Source organism: Bidens hawaiensis, unplaced genomic scaffold (assembly GCF_021521415.1).
Source record: "Bidens hawaiensis isolate Kalapana, Puna unplaced genomic scaffold, B.hawaiensis_p1.1 tig00000142_1, whole genome shotgun sequence".
Classification (NCBI taxonomy): domain Eukaryota; kingdom Viridiplantae; phylum Streptophyta; class Magnoliopsida; order Asterales; family Asteraceae; genus Bidens; species Bidens hawaiensis.
In genome coordinates, this window is record NW_027491019.1 from 6,531,895 (window position 1) to 6,550,618 (window position 18,724).

The window sequence follows — 18,724 nt, forward strand, 5'->3', positions numbered from 1 at the left end:
AATAACCTATGTATGAACAAGGATTAATTTTACTTCCCACCTAGCTACTCTAGGTTAGGGGTAGGTCGTGGTTGGAAAGTTATAGATATTTTTCCGTACTTTGTTTCTAGAGTACTTCATTTAACTTTCTCTACAATATTGGGCTTTGGCGGTATATATCATGTGCTTTTAAGACCTAAGTTGCTTGAAAAATATTTTCCAGTCTTTGGTAATGTATGGAAAGATACAAATAAAATGACCACAATTTTAGGTATTCACTTAATCTTTTTAGGTATAGGTGATTTTCTTCTAGTATTCAAGGCTCTTTATTTTGGGGGCGTGTATGATACTTGGGCTCTGGGAGGAGGATATGTAAGAAACATCACCAGGGGGGATGGATTGTTAGTGTAGACGATTTGGAAGATATAATAGGAGGCCATGTATGGTTAGGTTCCACTTGTATACTTGGTGGAATTTGGCTTATCTTAACCAAACCCTTCGCATGGGCTCGACGTGCACTTGTATTGTCTAGAGAGGCTTACTTATCTTATAGTTTAGCGCCTATATCTGTCTTTGGTTTCAGTGCTTATTGTTTTGTCTGGTTCAATAATATCCTATTGAGTTTTATGAACCCGATGGACAAGAAGCTTCTCAATCTCAAGCATTTACTTTTCTAGTTAAAGACCAACATCTTGGAGCTAACATGGGATCCGCTCAAGGGCCTACCGGTTTTAGAAACTATTTAACGTGTTTATCGATGGGAGAAGTCATTTTGGAGGAGAAACTATGTGTTTTTGGGATTTGTGTGCTCCTTGGTTAGATCATTTCAGGGGTCCAAATGGGTTGGACTTGAGTGGGCTGAAAAATGACATACAACCTTGGCAAGAACGTCGTTTCGCAGAATCTTTGACTCATAATACTTTAGGTTCTTTAAATTCCGTGCGTGGAGTAGCTACCGAGATCAATGCAGTCAATTATGTGTCCCCTATAAGTTGGGTAGTTACTTATCATTTTGTTCTAGGATACTTCTTCTTCGTAGGGCATTTGTGGCACGCAGGAAGGGCTCGTGCAACTACAGCAATATTTGAAAAAAAGGAATTGTTCTTAATTTTGAACTTGTTATTTCATGACCCCTCTTAAATTGAGACAAGAGATCAAATACTTTTAAATAGGAGTCACTTTAGTTCCCTCGTATTTATATATATATATGGATCATGTAATAAACAAAAGATTTTATTTATATTTAATCTATTATTCTAGCTTGGCTACGCGGGATAGCCTAGCCACTTCCCCTTATTTATGAGAATGAAACCATCTGGTCAAAATCAATTCAATAAATAAAAAAAGTATATTCAACAAGCAAAAAAGGAGAGAGGGATTCGAACCCTCAATAGTAAACTACACCGGTTTTCAAGACTCGGGGTTTCACCCACTCGGCCATCTCTTCGAAATACAATTTTATTTTATTCCTCCGAATAGAACATGGCCATATAAGTGGATATTGCCACTATCAAAGATCTCAGGTGTGATGGGCAATCTATCTATCTTGATATATGGATAGATATATGATTCAACATGCTCTTTTGTAAGATAAAAAGTAAAAAAAAAATCAACTCTCCCACGATTCCAGAATAAAGTGGTAAAAGGGTAGTAATATAATAAATCATATAGAATTAATTAGAATCAATGGATTCGTGACAAAATCCATTTTTGATGTATTTTAGTATATTTTTGGTTGATATAGGGATCAAACGGTATTAGTTCATTTGTTGGTAGCTTGGAGGATAAAAGCATGACTCTTGCCAATTGACTGTTTTTGCATTAATTACTACTTCATCAATTTTATTGATTAGCGTATCTGTTTTATTTGCTTCCCCTGATGGTTGGTCAAGTAAAAAAAATGTTGTATTTTCAAGCATACCATTATGGATTGGATTAGTGATCCTGGTGGGCATTCTTAACTCTTTAATCTCTTGAACCTATTGTCCTCGATCCAAAACCGAAATGACCCTCTGTATTATTCTTAGTTGTGAGACACATTCACATTCATAGAATCCCCCCAATATAAGTCCCCAAAATCAAAATAAATATAGGAAAAAAATGAAAAATTTGTGCGATAGGGAATTAGACAGTGATGTGGCCCATCGAGTTCTGGTAGGATGGTGTAGATGGAGAGAAGCCACAAGTATATTGTACGACAAGAGATTCCCAACTAAACTAAATGGAAATTTTATAGGGTCGCAGTTAGACCTGCAATGTTATATGGAACATATTGTTGGGCCATTAAGAAGGCACAAGTGCGGAAGATGGAGGTAGCAGAGATGAGAATGCTACGCTGGATGTGTGGGCACACAAGGTTAGACTGAATAAGAAACGGTGTGTTTCGGGAGAGATTAGGGGTAGCTAACATATCCGACAAGATAAGAGAGTGGAGATTAAGATGGTTTGGACATATGAAGAGAAGATATGCGATGAATCTTGTTAGATCCGTAAAAAACATTACTATATATGGGAGGAGGGGTAGAGGCCGACCTAAATTGACTTGGAATGAGAGGATTATGCATGATTTGGTAGACCTAAACCTCTCCAATGACATGGTTGAAGATATGAATTCTTGGAGACGTAGAATTAAAGTTAAAGATTTTTAGGGAGAAATGAATACTTTAGGGCCTACTCTGTACCTTATTTTGGTCACACACCATTATGTTATTTTCTTTTCACATATTATATATTTTTATCTATTTATGTATTAGTATTATTATTTTTACTGCGTGCTATTATTAATTATATTACTGTTGAACTTTGATTTTCTCTTATATTCCCTCACATATATGTTTTTTAAAGTTGAGGGTCTCTCTGGAAGCCACATCTCTATCCTATTGGATAGAGATATGGTGTGCCTACATCCCACCCTCATCAGGCCCTACTTATAGCTTTGCTATTGGTGAGATTTCCCTTGGTATGATTGATTGATTGATATATATTAGAAGGGGGCCTAATTTTTTGTTCTTGAAAACAATGAATATTTTATTCAAATTAATAAAAAAAATTGGGCTCAGAAGAGAGTCTTCGGTCCAGTACTACACAAATATGCTCCAGACATATATCTTATATGTGTGGACATATTGTGTATTATAGAGATATTGTGTATCAAGAACGAAACAAAAGACGGATATAGTCGAATGGTAAAATTTCTCTTTGCCAAGGAGAAGACATGGGTTCGATTTCCGCAATCCGCCGAAAATGAAGTTATTTATTCCATATTCATATCTAAAATTAGAAATGAAAACGATAAAAGATTTGATATAGTTAGTCATCACGTCAACACGTAGTGATTCTATCCTTCTCCCCATTTATCTTATATTCCCAAAGAAAAGGTGTTAAAAAATAACTACACTACCCACCGGATGTGACTTACAAGACTACAAAGCATACAACAAATAGTTACACGAAGAACCCGTATATAAGATTCTTGAGAAGATAGAGCTCTCATACTTGAGTTTTGTTTACAAATTGCCATCATATCAGATTCTAAACAATTTTAGAGCATGATTTGAACTCTTTAAAATACTTAAAAAGAATACAGGGTTAGCAAAAGAAATTTTTGTTTTTGGATTTTGTATAGTTAATAAAAACTATTTTAATTATACAATTTAGTTTTTAAGCTATTCAACTAGAAGTATCCAAACCGATTTGCGACAGATAGAAACTGTAGGTTGAGACCAATTTGTAATCCTCTCCATTGAAACTGATTTAACCGAACTAAAATCGGCCCAGACCCATAAAACACAACCAAAAACCGAAATTGAAACATATCATAAACCAATTCTGACTTTTTGTTGACCAAAGGTTTAGGGTTTGGAACCGTAATAAAACTAAGAATTATGTTTCACAAAGAAAACCAATTCACACGAACACGTTGCCTTAAATTCTCTGCTTAAAATCGACTGTATAGTGAATCAGAATAGCCCTCTACTATCGTTGCTAACAAAAACAAACACATAGCAATTCAAGTGACTGAAAACAAGAAAGATATACAGTTTGAACTTAGATGTTTTCGTTACAATCATACTCTATAAATAATTATCACGCAATTGAAGAGGTCAAACATCAAACTTGACCCAAAAATACCACAAGACATAACATAAGTTAGGATGGGAAGCAAACCAATTCCTTTCAGCACAAACAATACACTGACCAGAAACAACCTCAAGCTTACAGGAACGCGTCCTTTTCTAACAGCTTCAATACGTCGTTCTGGTTATTCAGTTTCGCAACTTCAATAGGAGTCTTGCCATCCATGTTTTGTAGTGTTCTGTACAAACCCAACAAAAACAAAAACAAAAATTAAATCTAAATTATCACATAATCTAGATCTAATTTCGAGTTGTGTACTTATGAATGGATTAATTAAGGTGTTGAATCTCTAAAGAGCCGCGTCAATAGCTATAAGTGAATTATATGGGTTGCTTGTTCCCTCTTTGAATTGTACCTACTACCCTTTTTACTAGGCGTGTAAACATGTTGAGCCACCCATGAGCTATTCAAGATTGACTCGCTAAAGGCTCAAATCAAGTGAAGCTTTATCAAAAGCTTGAATTGAGCTCAAGCAAGCTTGATTAAGCTCACAGGCCTAAACGAAATTATCATTACTACAAATAAAGTAACACTTATATAATATAATATGTTATTAGAAGTTATTATCACATATATAAGTAATATTAAAAATATAAATAATTATGTAAAAATAAAAATAATAAAACAATAAATGAGGCAAGCTTGAGGTTGTAACACATTCACGTGCCGAGTTTGAGCTTTAAAAGATAGAACTTGAAATAAGTCAATCTCAAGCTTAGAGGTGTAAACGAGCCAAGCAGCTCGTGAACTACTCGAGATCGGCTCGCTAAAGACTCAAATCGAGCCGAGCTTAAACAAGCTCGGGCCCAAACATAAGATTATTTAATTGACGAGCCCAAGCCCGAGCTTCACTTATCGAGATCAAGCTGGCTTGAAAGCCTAAACGAGCAGAATATTTGTAAAATTTTATTTAATATATGAAATATTTAGTTTATAACTATTGTTATATATAAAAATTATATAAAAAAATTATATATGAATATAAGTTACTTAATAAACAATAACAAACCATGCCGAGCTGAATTGAGTTTGAAAACCTACTCACGAGCCAAGCTCGAGCTTCAAACATAGAGCTAAAAACGAGCTGAGCTTGAGCTCAAGCCTTCGCAAGTTTAAATGAACCAAGATTAAGCTCAAGCTTTCGCAAGTTTAAAGGAGCCAAGCTTGAGCCTAGACAAACTCGAGTTCGGCTCGGCTCGTTTACACCCCTACAGTCAAGCTTTAGATATCTTATGTTAAATGGACTGAGCTCGAGCTTAATCAGACTTGTTCATTTGCGCCCCCTACTTTTGGTTGTAATCTTGACACGCTAAATTTTAAACAAATTTAAAATTCTGAAAAAGAAAAAAAACGTGTTTTATGTAAATGGTGAAATCCAGTTAAAGATGCGACATTGCACACGCTCTAAATTGACCATTCTAGCATAAAAAAATAGATCTCTTCACAGCACAAGGTACAAGTGGAACCAGAGGAGGATCCACGTGAAATAAACATAAAATAATGAGTTGATGTTTAATAAACTTACACGGCAGCCCCATTATCGAGCAAAAGAGCAACACACTCTTTCCTACCATAACCAGCAGCATAGTGGAGGGCTGTGTTCTTATTCTTATCTAAAGCATCAACCTTTGCTCCAGCTTCAAGAAGCACTTGAGCACATTTCACCTGACCAAACATTAACCCTAGTTAGCTTTTTTCGTTTATATCAGGTCAAATCAATAAATTTTAAAAACTGGTAATATTGTACAGGTTTAATTTAAAATTAGAATTCCTTGTAATAACATATATCTATATCTATACTATATATAAATCATGAGTTAAGGACCTCTTAAATTTTAAGAGGCACAGAAGACCATGTACAACGTACAACACACAATGCATAAACTTATGAGATTTTAGGGTAATGTGGTCTTTTGTCACCTCTTCCACTGTTAACAATATTTGATACAAAAATATTTACAAATACAGTCCTTTAACTTCAATCACATTTGTCAATTTATATAATAGTTGCACATTTATCCCCTTGTTCTAAATTAACTACCTCTACGACTTTTAAGTGACCATTACTTTTTCACACGTTAATATTTTATCAAAAACAAAATTACACCATAAAAACACGCATTTTATTTTTTTTAATTTGAGTATGGTATTGCTATATTTTTTAATTTAAAAAACTTAATGTGTTATGTGATTACCAGTTAGGACCTGTAAACAGGACGGATCGGGTGGGTTCAGGTCATGGATCAGAAATGGTTACGGTCAAAACACGTGATACTAAAAAAGTTAATTTGGTCCAGGTCTGGTTGGAACCGGTAACGCGCGTACCGACCAACCATAGTTATCAAAAGCAGTAAGTGCACTCAAGGCACATAGCCATTGCCTAGAGCCTAGGCACAAAAAAAGCGAGGGCCTGAGAAAAAAAGGCGCAATAATAAAAACAATAAAATATATATCTAATAGATATATAAAACTATTATTACTCCCGAAATATAATTAAAGTTCAATACGATTAACAATTAAAAACATTTAACCATCACATAAAAAAATTAAAACCTTTTATAATAATGATATAATAAATATATGTAGCCTAAATAGAATATACAAAACATATTTAACACAATCAAGAATTATAGATGATTTTGGTAGGGGTGAGCAGAAAACCGATTTAACCAAACCGAAACCAAATTAACCGAAAAAACCGCACCGAAAAAAACGAACAGAAGCATTAGATGACGGTTAATTTTTTGTTTTTTTGAAAAACCGAATTTTCAGTTTCGATTTGGTTATCCATTTTTAAAAAACTGAAAAAAAAAACCGAAATAAAGATTATCAAGATGATGAGGAACAGCCTAAACTTTGAAGATAAATAAGATGATAAATGAAGATTGGGACTAGACTTATAATGTTTTTTAATTAAGAACTAAACTCTATTTAGCAACTTTGTATTCGTATAGTTCCACGTAACACGTACCTATTTTTGTTTTTTGAATTCAATATATTAGTAGTACTCTAATACGTTCTTATACAAACTTAAAATATGACTTTTCATTTTTTTAACTCTATTTTTGCAATGTCTACACAGACCTGATAAAAACCCGAAAATAACCAGAAACCGAAGAACCGAACGTTATATATATTCAAATAACCGATTACTTGGTTTTGGTTTGGGTTTCGCCTGATAACCGAACCGAAACGAACCGTGGCAGCCCTAGATTTTGGAGTAAATTATGTAAGTTGACCTACCTTTTAGGCGACTCTTATCAATCAATTATTAATTTATAAAAAGAAATCAGAAAAAATCAAAAACTAATAAAAAAAATCGGAAATTTCTCCTGTATATGTGCTTTCAGCATTAAAAGCGGGAAATCACCGCTTCGCCTAAAAATTGTGCCTAGGCGTGCACTTTGATCGCTTTTGAAAACTATGGTACCGACATCGAATTACGCATGTACAACCGTTGTGTGACGCGTTTACCGACACCGGTTACACGTCTGATGTCGCGTTACATGCACACTATCGTTGGGTTAAACGCATGCCAATGCAATGTCAGGCGCGTACTAACACTGGTTGCGCGTTCGATGTCGTGTCTGCATGCATACCCCGCGGGCACCCAGCTAGTACTATTTTAATCATATAAAAATCTTACCTCCCCATATCCACATGCAAAATGCAATGCTGTCCTTCCCTCTGCATCTTCTTCATCTTTATCAGCACCAGACTCTAATGCCTTCTTCAAACCCTAATTATTTTTAAGAAAACATTTAAAATAACATATTTCAATAGGCTGCAGCATAAAACAGTTCTTTTGACAGTAAAAATAACCAAACAGCTATCTGGTTAAATACATTGTCTGTAATTAAGTATCAAAATGGGTTTTGAAGATAGTCTACCTCCACATCACCGACACTAGCAGTTTGATGAACAATAGACTCATCTTCATTTACTTCTTCAGCTTCACCATCACCCGAGTTTCCAGCAAAAGCAGTAGGGTCTCCTGTAACCGGGAGGCCCATTGCTTCACCCAGCTTTTGCAGAACATCTTTATCATTCCAATACCTAAAAACCCAAATTATAAACTTAAAATAGCTACACTTCCGAAAATACAAAATTGAAACCAATCATTATATGAAAGATCATACTTCATCATTGCAGTTGGACCACCGGTTTCTATCTCTTCCAAAATATGTTTCAAGGATGGATCTTCTTTGATACGAGCCATCCGTTCTTCAAGCTGATCCTTTTGAGCAGGATTTGATAAACTCTCAAGCATTTGAGACATTGATGGATCCTGCAACATATAAACAAACAAAAAGGTATCAGTTACCTAATACATGTCATGTAAAAAACGAGATATAAAACAGTCAACTAATAGAAAGTAAACACATACCTGCATTAAGGCACTACCGAGGCGTTCGGCCATGCTCATGAACTGAGGGTTTTGCATAACTTGCTGCATAGTGGTATAATATTGTTGCGTATCAAACTGTGGGATACCACCCTCACCGCCTTGAAAGGTCTTCTGAAGCTGCTCTGCCATTTGGTTGAATGATGGATCTTTTGCTATTTGTTCAGCCAGTTCCTTCACACTCGGGTCCTGCAAGTCAACGAGTAGCATGCATGTAAACAAATGGGCAAGTAAGTGTGTGTAAGTAATAAGGAATACATATGTACATTAAGTAGACCAGCCATAGATGAGAAGTCAAAAGGATTTCCGGGAAATCCAGCTGGCATGGACGGTGGAGCATCTGCAGAGGTTGATTCAGAGGATGATTTCTTCAAAGCTGTTTCTGCTGCTGCATGAATTTTACATAACCGTATTGGTTTTTAGAAATATTTCAATATTATTACCTCATCTTTATTATTTCAATTACAGACATAACTTATGTCAAAAAGTAAGAACTGAATAGTGGCTTGGCTAAGAAGATAAGAAACTCGAAAAGCTGTACAGATATTTTATCATTATTCAATAATATAATTTAATATGTTTGAATATTAAGAAAAACCTAAATTCAATCTCCTCCTTTTAACTATTAGTAAAACCTTCAACTACTTAATAAAAAAATGTTAAAAGTGAACATTCTGGATCAAAGTTGGATAAATGATCTATCCCAGTAGCCATAATCAATTTATATAATAATAACGCACCGGTGGGTGTGGTAGGGGTAGGGTTGGGTTGGGGAAGCTTGTCGTTGGCCTGCAAAATGAAAACTTTATGAAACCCAGAAAGAAGAAGCCATTGTATTGTATTGTAGTAATAAAATATAAAGAAAGAAGTCAATTAGTGCAGAAAGAGATGAGATTGATTTACTTACCTGAGACATGAGGGAGGGAGGAGATGAGATTTGGTGGTGAAACTGAAACGATGATGGTTTGGTGTGTTGTGTTGTGTTGTGTTGTGTTGTGTTGAAAGAGGCGCACACGAAACAAAGACGGACGGGTATGGTATGGTGTGTGTGGGCCCGGGGTAATCCTGGATGTTGATTACATCAACGCTCTCGGCCTCATCTTTTGGCCCGGATAATAAACCATATTTATTTATTTATAAAACAAAACACAAAAAATAACTTTAGGTTTTACTTTACTACACGTGCTTTGGTTCTTCCAACTAAGCAATACTAGTACTACTGATTTTCATTTTAGTACAAACAGCTATCTTAGTTTTTAAAAACTTATAATTTTAGTACCCTTTTTAATCACGTAATATCCCTCCTTAAGTCAGGAGTGTTTGGGTTTGTTTTTTTTCCTTTTTCTTTTTTCTCTCCTCGTCTTCCTCCCCCCCCCCCCCCCCCTAACCAACCCTAATTCTCAAAATTCTTAACACCGCTCATCGATTCTCATTGTTCCTAACCATTGCTCATTGATCGATTATTGGATCTTCGAACAATTCAGCAATCAGGTAGTGAAAGAAGGGGCGATGTTGGTAGTGAAGAAAGGGGTGATGAGAGTGAAGATTCTAATTACATAATAGATGAAGATTACTTAGATGATGATATACATGTAAAGGTAGATATGGATGAATTTAGGGATGCTGTGGGCTTTGACATAAGTGATGAAAGTGAATAAGATGAAGATTTAGATTAGGTTGATTTAGCAGAGTTTGATAGTATTAGGGTGATGAGACACCATTGCAACAAGCTCTTAGGTTAACTAGAAAGTTGAATAGATGTACACAATTTGTGAATCCCCCATTTTGCATTAGGCAAACTTTTGAAGATAACAATTTCATAAAGTGGTTGGTCAAACAATATGCAATTGACTCAAGAAGACAATTACATATTAAGCTAAATGATAACCGCATATACAAGGTGATTTGTTTAGGTGTGGACCCAAGCCATGTTAGGTGTGAGAGTAAAGAGGATGGGACAAAAGAAGTTGGGACTCCCAATGATAGATCTTTAGAATCTTCAAGTGGGACCAAGAAAGTGTTTTGATGGGTATTTGGGAAAAGAACAGGTGTGTGGAAAGGAAATAGTGAACAAGGTTGAGCCAAAGGTTGTTAACAGTATGAAGAAGGATGAGAATGCTGATGAGAACCCAAAGAAGAGTATGACTGATCAAGTCAAAAGAAACAATCTTCCCATCAGATCTGAAACAACTATGAAAAGAAACACACAACCATTAAGAATTGTTCCTAATAAAGACTCAAATTCAGTCAAGTCTGATGATTCAGAAAAATCACCAACAAGTGGACAGAAAGGGAAGAAAGGTGTGTTCTCAAGAAAGAAATCAAGAGAACTGAATGGTGATGAAAAGTTTCTAATGAAACATGATTTTGAACCCCATGGGTTTCTTTGGAAACCAAGGAGTGAAGTCCAAATGCAAAGGGGAACTGATGTGAGAGATTTTTCAAGTACAAAGGATTATGTGGTGCAAGATTGCAAAAGCATAATTCCCTATGTGAAAAGCCCAACTTATAGTGGCTATGAATCAGATGAATCTGATGATTTTGAACTTATTTATGAAGTTCCTAAGCCTATTGTTCTCAAATCTAATGCAACTAGTGTCATTGACAATGATGATTTGCAAGTTGATTCAGCTTGCATTTCATTACCAAACTAATTATTTCTCTTTGATATATGCAGAAACAGTCCACACCAGTCAATGAAGTATGGTATATGGACAGTGGATGTTCCATGCATATGAAATGTGACAAGAGGTCACTAGTTAATTATGAAGAGAAGTTTGAAGGCCCAGCTGCATTTGGAAGTGACGAAAATGGTGGAAAGATTGTGGGCAAAGGGATCTTGACTAATTGAAAAGTCACATTTGATAATGTATTTTATGTGGAAGGATTACAATATAACCTTTTGAGCATCTCACAAATGTGTGATAAAGGTTATAAAGTTGGGTTTGATGACTCTCACTGCTTTATTCTCGAACCTGATTTTGTAATTCCTCCAGATATGATTATGATGATGTCTCCAAGAAATGGAAATTTGTATGAACTGAATATGAAGGATGTTGTTTCAAGGGGTGGTACATGTTTTGTATCCAAGGCCACTGAAACCAAATGGTGTTATAGGAAGCTTTGTTATGTCAACTTAAAGAACATGAACAAACTTGTGAAGGGTGAACATGTAATTGGTTTGCCTACAAGGGAGTTCAAGCTTGATGACAATTGCATATCATATCAAAAGGGAAAGCAACACAAGTCTTCACACAAGACAAAACTCATTAACACTATTGATCAAGTACTTGAGATGCTTCATATGGATCTTTTTGGTTCTGTGAGTGTTTCAAGTATTGGAAAGAAGAGATACTGTCTTGTGATAATTGATGAATTTTCAAAATACACTTGGGTTTATTTCCTAAGTACCAAAGATGAAGCAACCGAATTGATAAAGAACTGTGTTACAAGAGTTGAGAATCTATTGGATGCAAGGGTGAAGGTTATGAGAAGTGACAATGGCACTGAATTCAAGAATGGAGTCATGGAAGAATTGTGCAATGAAAATGGAATACTTCAACAATTCTTTACTCCTAGAACTCCTGAACAAAATGGTGTTGCAGAGAGCAGAAACAGAACACTCATTGAAGCTGCAAGGACCATATTGGCAGATACCTTTCGCCTGTCACTTTTTAGGCAGATGCAATTAATATAGCCTGCTATGTTCAGAACAGAGTGCTTCTCAACAAAAGTCAAGACAAGACTCCTTATGCGATTTTGTTTAAAAGAAAGCCCTACATCAAGTTTTTCAAGCCATTTAGATGCGAATGTTCACTTTTGAACACCAAGGATTATCCCAACAAGTTTCAAGCAAAATCCTTGGATTGCTTCTTTGTTGGTTACTCAATACACTCAAAAGCATACAGAGTATATGTCAAAGATCATTTGAGTGTGATTGAATCTTCTGATGTAATTTTCAATGAAAATTAGTTCAATACAATTGATGGTGCTGCATGGCTGTTTGATCTTGAAATACTAATCAAGTCCTTCAAGATTTATCCTAAGGATTTTGATGAATCTTTATACAAAACAAGTGAAAATGAATAGAAAAATCAGAAGAAATTAGATTTGGGCAAGTTGTGGTCCAAGGTTGCTGGAAAAAGAAGTGAATATAAATTTATAAAGGATCCCTCAAGTGCTGAAATTGAACAAGTTCAAGATCAAGCTCATGATCAAGAACAAAATCAAAATCCAGAATAAGATCAAGAAAATGCTAATCAAGACAATCAGGTAGTGCATGTTGATCAAGTTCTAAATGAGGAAGATCCAAGCAACCAAATAAGTGAAGAAGAGGCTACAAGAAGAGAAAGATTTGAAGATCTATTTCAAAGCTTAAATATGGGAAACAATGGTGTATCTACCTCACAACAGAATAATGAAGAATCACCAGAGTTTCATAATGCAACAACTGATTTGATCATTGATGAACCAGATCTCAATGAATTATATCTTGACTCTACTTTGTCTACTAATTTTGATTGTTCAATCCTCATATGTTGAAAGAAATTATCCACCTGAAAACATCATTGAAGATATAAATGAAAGAGTTACAAGAAGTACATCTGAATCTGCAAACATTTGTTTGTACTCATGTTTTCTATCCCAAATTGAACCCAAGAACATTGTTCAAGCATTGAAAGACAACTGTTGGGTAGAGGCAATGCAAGAGGAGTTGGCCCAATTCAGAGATCTACAAGTGTGAGAACTTGTAGATAGGCAAAGAAACATATATGCCATTGGAACAAAATGGGTTTCAAGGAACAAAAGGAATGAAAGAGGAATTGTGATTAAGAACAAAGCAAGACTTGTTGGGATGCCTACAAGAAGAAGGAATAGACTTTGAGGAAGTTTTTGCTCCTGTAGGAAGACTTGAGGCAATAAGAATCTTCTTAGCCTATGCTACCTCAAAGAATATAAGGTATTCCAGTTAGATGTCAAATCTGCTTTCTTAAATGGAAAAATAGAAGAGGACGTGTATGTGTCTCAACCACCAGGATTTGAGGACCCTGATTATCCTAACAAAGTGTATAAGTTAAACAAAGCTTCATATGGACTACATCAAGCTCCAAGAGCTTGTATGATGAGTTATATAATCACTTACTTGAAAATGGTTTCTCAAGGGGAACTATTGACAAGACCCTCTTTTACAAGAAAAGAGGATGAGATTTGCTTCTACTACAAGTCTATGTTGATGATATCATTTTTGGCTCAACAAATGAACAAATGTTCCATGAATTTGAAATTGTGATGAAAACAAAATATTCAATGAGCTCAATGGGAGAAATGAACTTCTTTCTTGGACTGCAAGTTCAACAAAAGACTGATGGCATCTTCATATGCCAGTCTAAGTATGTGTAGGACATTTTGAACAAGTTCAAATGTCAAGATTTCAAAACTGCTTCAACACCCATGGACACTCATGAGAAAATGATAGCAGATGAAAAGGGGGAGCCTGTTGATGAACATGAATATAGAGCCAAAATTGGATCCTTGATGTATCTTAATGCTTCTAGACCAGATATCATGTGTGTTGTATGTGTATGTGCAAGATTTCAGTCAAGTCCTAAGGTCTCTCACATGACTGCTATCTAGAGTATCTTTAGATACTTGAAAGGAAAGCCTGACTTAGGGATATGGTACCCAAATAACCAATCCTTTGATCTGATTGTTTATACTGACAGTGACTATGATGGGTGCAACATGAGCGGAGGTGAACTTCTGGTGGATGTTAATTTTTGGGAGATAGGCTAGTGTCTTGGCAGTGCAAGAAACAAACTACAGTGTCCATCTCAACTGCTGAAGCTGAGTACATTGCTGCATCTGCCTGCTGTGCACAAGTTCTATGGATTCAGAATCAAATGCTGGATTATGGTCTGAATTTCTTGAACACTCATTTTTTCATTGACAATACTGCTGCATTTTTCATTGTTAAAAAATCCAGTACAATATTCTAAGACCACGCACATTGAAATCAGACACCATTTCATTAGGGATTGTAATGAAAAAGGTCTAATTGAGATGAAAAGAGTTGATACAAGTGATAATTTGGCGGACTTATTCACAAAATCACCTGATAAAACCAGGTTCAACTTTCTTTTGAAAGCCCTGGGAATGATCAACTCAGATGAGGTCTGATTAATTATTTGTGCTTTTATGTGCTAATTGACTATCTTGATAAAGGGTCTAACTGAGTGTTGTGAATGTTTGAATATGTTACTGTTTGATGTTCACTGATGTGTGCTAAATTGTTTATCTGTATAATTTAGGTATATTTGATGCTTAGGTTAATGATCAGTGAATATGTGTGATGTCATGATTAGTGTTTAAAATGACTAATATGCATGTCTGCTTATTTGATATATTGATGATGCATTTGAAAATGATTAATTTAATGATGGTGTTATTAGGATAGGTTAGACAATGCTGTATGATATGTCTGCTTGTTTTGATAACGTCATGATTATGATTTGAATATGTTACTTTCTGTTAGAGTCAAATGAAATTTTCAAATGAATTTTGCTTAAAACTTTTTTGACAAAAAAAAACAGAGCAAATTGATTAATGGTGTAGAGGAATGATAAGGTTATTCAGTTCAAAGCTTTATAGAAGCTTAAAAAGGGTTTTCAATGAAAATTGATCCAACCCTTTGGGAAATGATAGTGCATTGACTATTTGGCCAATCAAATGAATTTAATAGGCTAAAAAAGACACTTAGTGCAGTCATTAACATGTATGGTTGCTTTCCCATGATGTGTAAAATCTAAGGTGATATAAACATAAAGAAACTACTGAGCTTAATGTGGAGTTATGTCACACCCCGACTAGGTAGTTGCGGAAGCGTAATACGGGAATGTAACAGATAACACTGGTTTCAACCACATTGTTTATAAAGAAATTCAACAAACTAATTTACATCATATTACATTGGTAGGTACTAAGTTTACAAACTAGATGAAAATCACATAACCAGTTCACGGGCTTCTTATTTATTACTACGTATTTGCATCTATTCACAGCTATTCAACTTTCCTTCTAACACCAAGCACGTAAGCAAATCATTCCAACTTCGGCTTACCAGAAAAGCATGTTAAAACGGGTCAACTACATCTAGTTGGTGAGTTTCAAGTTTCACGAGTACGAACAAAATCAGTATACGAGTTCGTAAAGTTCACAATACGTATGTATATAATTATGTGTATGATGTATTATACTAAGCCACAAGTGAACCCAAGACTGCTCGCACTGCATGGCCACCCTTGCCCATGTACTCCCGTTGGCATTTAACAGCCACTTTGCCCCAAGTATGTACTATGTCTAACACCACATAGCAGAATGTAATAAGTATAAATGACAATGTGCAACTGCGTAAACAAGTATATCCGGCATACCCCACCGGCACCTTCAGTTGGGTTTGTCAAACCGATAGTACTATCCACACGTCACTGGCACGTTGTTAATCACTTGTGTTTGTGGGGACTTTCAAGTGTTAGTACTTAGATAATTCACATCTCCACACGTTTTCAAGTATATAAGTATATGTAAACATGCTTTCCACCCAAAAGTTCATAAAACAGTTTAGAAAGTGGGGTCGTGAAACTCACCTTATTGTAGTTCGAGCAGGTAATATACGTCAATAAGTGTTATGCCTCGATTATAACTCGTATCCTATAATCGGTATCGTACTGTTAATACTAGTACAGTGTTTAAACCAAATCGGGCTGTATAACTAGTCTGGTTATAGTTGTTAGGCCCAAAACATGACCATAGTCTTAGATTGTGACGTTGTACACTATGAAATGTTAAAACTAAATTTGGCTCAGTTTCACCGTTTCCCAGGCCTAGCCAAGTTTATCGTTTATGGTTTCGCGATTAGGTATGATCACATAAACTTAAGTAAACATATTGATTGATAAAATGATTTAATTTATGAAAGAATTTTGAAGTTTCGATATCTGGTTTGATCGCAGGGTTCGTTTCCGTTTTCACACGGGTTTGATTATACAAAACGCGTACAATCCACCCGAATTGTCCGGAATTCTCGTAAAAAGTTTGTTTTTATCAATTTCATTCAAAAATACGATATTTGACCACTTTTGACATTTTGACATACCAGTCAGTCCGTTAAACACAAAACTGCCGGTTTCGTTAAAACAAATATAGTTTAAATCTTGGATTATTCATAACTAATTATGTACTTATATATAAATTATGGAAATTTTTGCATAAACCTTTACGAGATGCGTCACAATAGACCACCAATTCATCAGTTCCATCTGGAGGACTTAATATTGGAGCTTCACACAACTTTTGTTTTAATGTTTGAAAGGCCATTTCTTGTTCTTCTCCCCATTCATACGTTTGATCTTTCTGAGTTAGGTGGGTTAAAGGTTGAGCAATACTTGAAAAGTTTTCAATAAATCGTCGGTAGTACCCGGCTAATCCCAAAAATTGGCGAATTTCTTTCGGCGATTTAGGAGCTTGCCAATTCTTAATGGCTTCAATTTTACCGGAGTCTACTTGGATTCCTTGTTGATTCACAATGTGTCCTAAGAACTGTACTTCTCGTTACCAGAATTCACATTTGGACAACTTGGCATATAACTTTTCTTGCCTCAATAGTTCCAAGATTAACCGCAGATGTTGTTCGTGTTCTTCTTTACTTTTTGAATCTATCAAAATGTCGTCTATAAACACTATCACGAATTTATCAAGGTAAGGTTTGCAAACTCGGTTCATAAGATCCATAAACACTGCAGGTGCATTTGTCAACCCAAACGGCATAACCAAAAATTCATAATGACCATACCGAGTTCGAAATGCTGTTTTTGGGATATCTTCTTCCTGAATTCTTACTTGATGATAACCCGATCTGAGATCAATTTTCGAAAAATACTTCGCACCGTGGAGCTGATCAAACAAGTCATCAATTCGGGGTAAGGGGTATCTATTCTTTGTAGTTACTTTATTCAATTCCCGGTAATCAATACACATCCGAAAACTTCTGTCCTTCTTTTTCACGAATAACACTGGTGCTCCCCACGGCGAGTAACTAGGTCGGATAAAACCCCTGTCCAGTAATTCTTGTAACTGGTTGGACAGTTCTTGCATTTCAGAAGGTGCAAGTCGATAAGGTGCCTTAGCAATGGGTGCTGCTCCCGGTATCAAGTCAATACGGAATTCAACTTGTCAGGTCGGTGGTAAACCAGGCAACTCGTCGGGAAATACATATGAATACTCGTGTATCACTGGGATGTGTTCTATTCGCTTTTCATCGGGGTCTTTGACTGCTACGCTCGCCAAGTATAACGTACAACCTTGGTGCAAATACTTTAATGCCTTAAGTTGGGATACGAGAGGCAACACAGTACCAGATTTCTCACCTTGAACAGTCATAGTCTCATCATTCGGAAGAGGTATCCTAACAGTCTTATTCTTATAGACAATTTCAGCTTTATACTTAGATAGTCAGTCTATACCGACTATAACATCGAAACTTCCCAATTCCACTGGAAGTAAATCAATAAGGAACGGGTGGTCGTTTAGGATAAGGGAACAGTTTCGGACTATTCGGTTAACAAGTATAGACTTACCGTTAGCGAGTTCTATAGTATATGGTTTTGTTAGTTCACTAACCGGCATATTTTCTAAAGGTAAGAAGTTAACAGATATGAAACTTCTATCGGCGCCCGTATCAAACAAAACTGAAGCATACTAACCGGAAACTAAGAATGTACCTGTCACCACATTCGGATCATGACGCGCTTCACCCGATCCTAATACAAACGCGCGTCCCCTAGCTGCGTTGGAGGTTGATGCTTGTGCTTGGTTCTGTCTTCTCACTGCACCCTAGTTCAGCTTGGGGCAGTATCTCCGAAAATGATCCGTACTACCACATTCGTAGCAAGTATGGAGGTTCATGGTGGGTGGGGTTTGTTGATTGAGTTGGGATCGGGTTGGTTGAGGTTGAGGTAGTTGGGTTGGTTGTTGTGGTCTGTTTGCATTGTTGGCGGGGGTTATACAACTGGGGGCATAATGTCCAGTTTTTCCACACTTGTAACAAACTACCGGTTTACAATCGCCCATATGATGAAGATTAGATTTTCCACATTTCGGTAGTGTCCCTTTATAAGCTTCTTGTTTCACATTCGAACTGGTCATGGC

General features: G+C 35.9%; 1 protein-coding gene across 3 annotated transcripts; it reads right to left on the reverse strand.

The window, feature by feature from the left end:
* Positions 1-3,934: 3,934 nt before the first annotated feature.
* LOC143582759 (ankyrin repeat domain-containing protein 2B-like) lies at positions 3,935-9,315 on the reverse strand. Of its 3 annotated transcripts, none has more exons than XM_077065332.1 (8): positions 9,262-9,315; positions 8,788-8,897; positions 8,504-8,710; positions 8,256-8,404; positions 8,007-8,172; positions 7,763-7,855; positions 5,642-5,781; positions 3,935-4,294 (listed from the first exon to the last, which is right to left on the reverse strand). In XM_077065332.1, the coding sequence occupies exons 2-8, from the start codon at positions 8,845-8,847 to the stop codon at positions 4,195-4,197; spliced, it is 915 nt and encodes a 304-aa protein (XP_076921447.1). In that variant the 5' UTR covers positions 8,848-8,897; positions 9,262-9,315; the 3' UTR covers positions 3,935-4,194. The 3 variants fall into 3 exon arrangements, with proteins under 3 accessions (XP_076921447.1, XP_076921486.1, XP_076921395.1); XM_077065371.1 differs by having other exon boundaries at positions 8,788-8,903; XM_077065280.1 differs by having other exon boundaries at positions 8,788-8,906.
* Between the last annotated feature and the right edge of the window lie 9,409 nt (positions 9,316-18,724).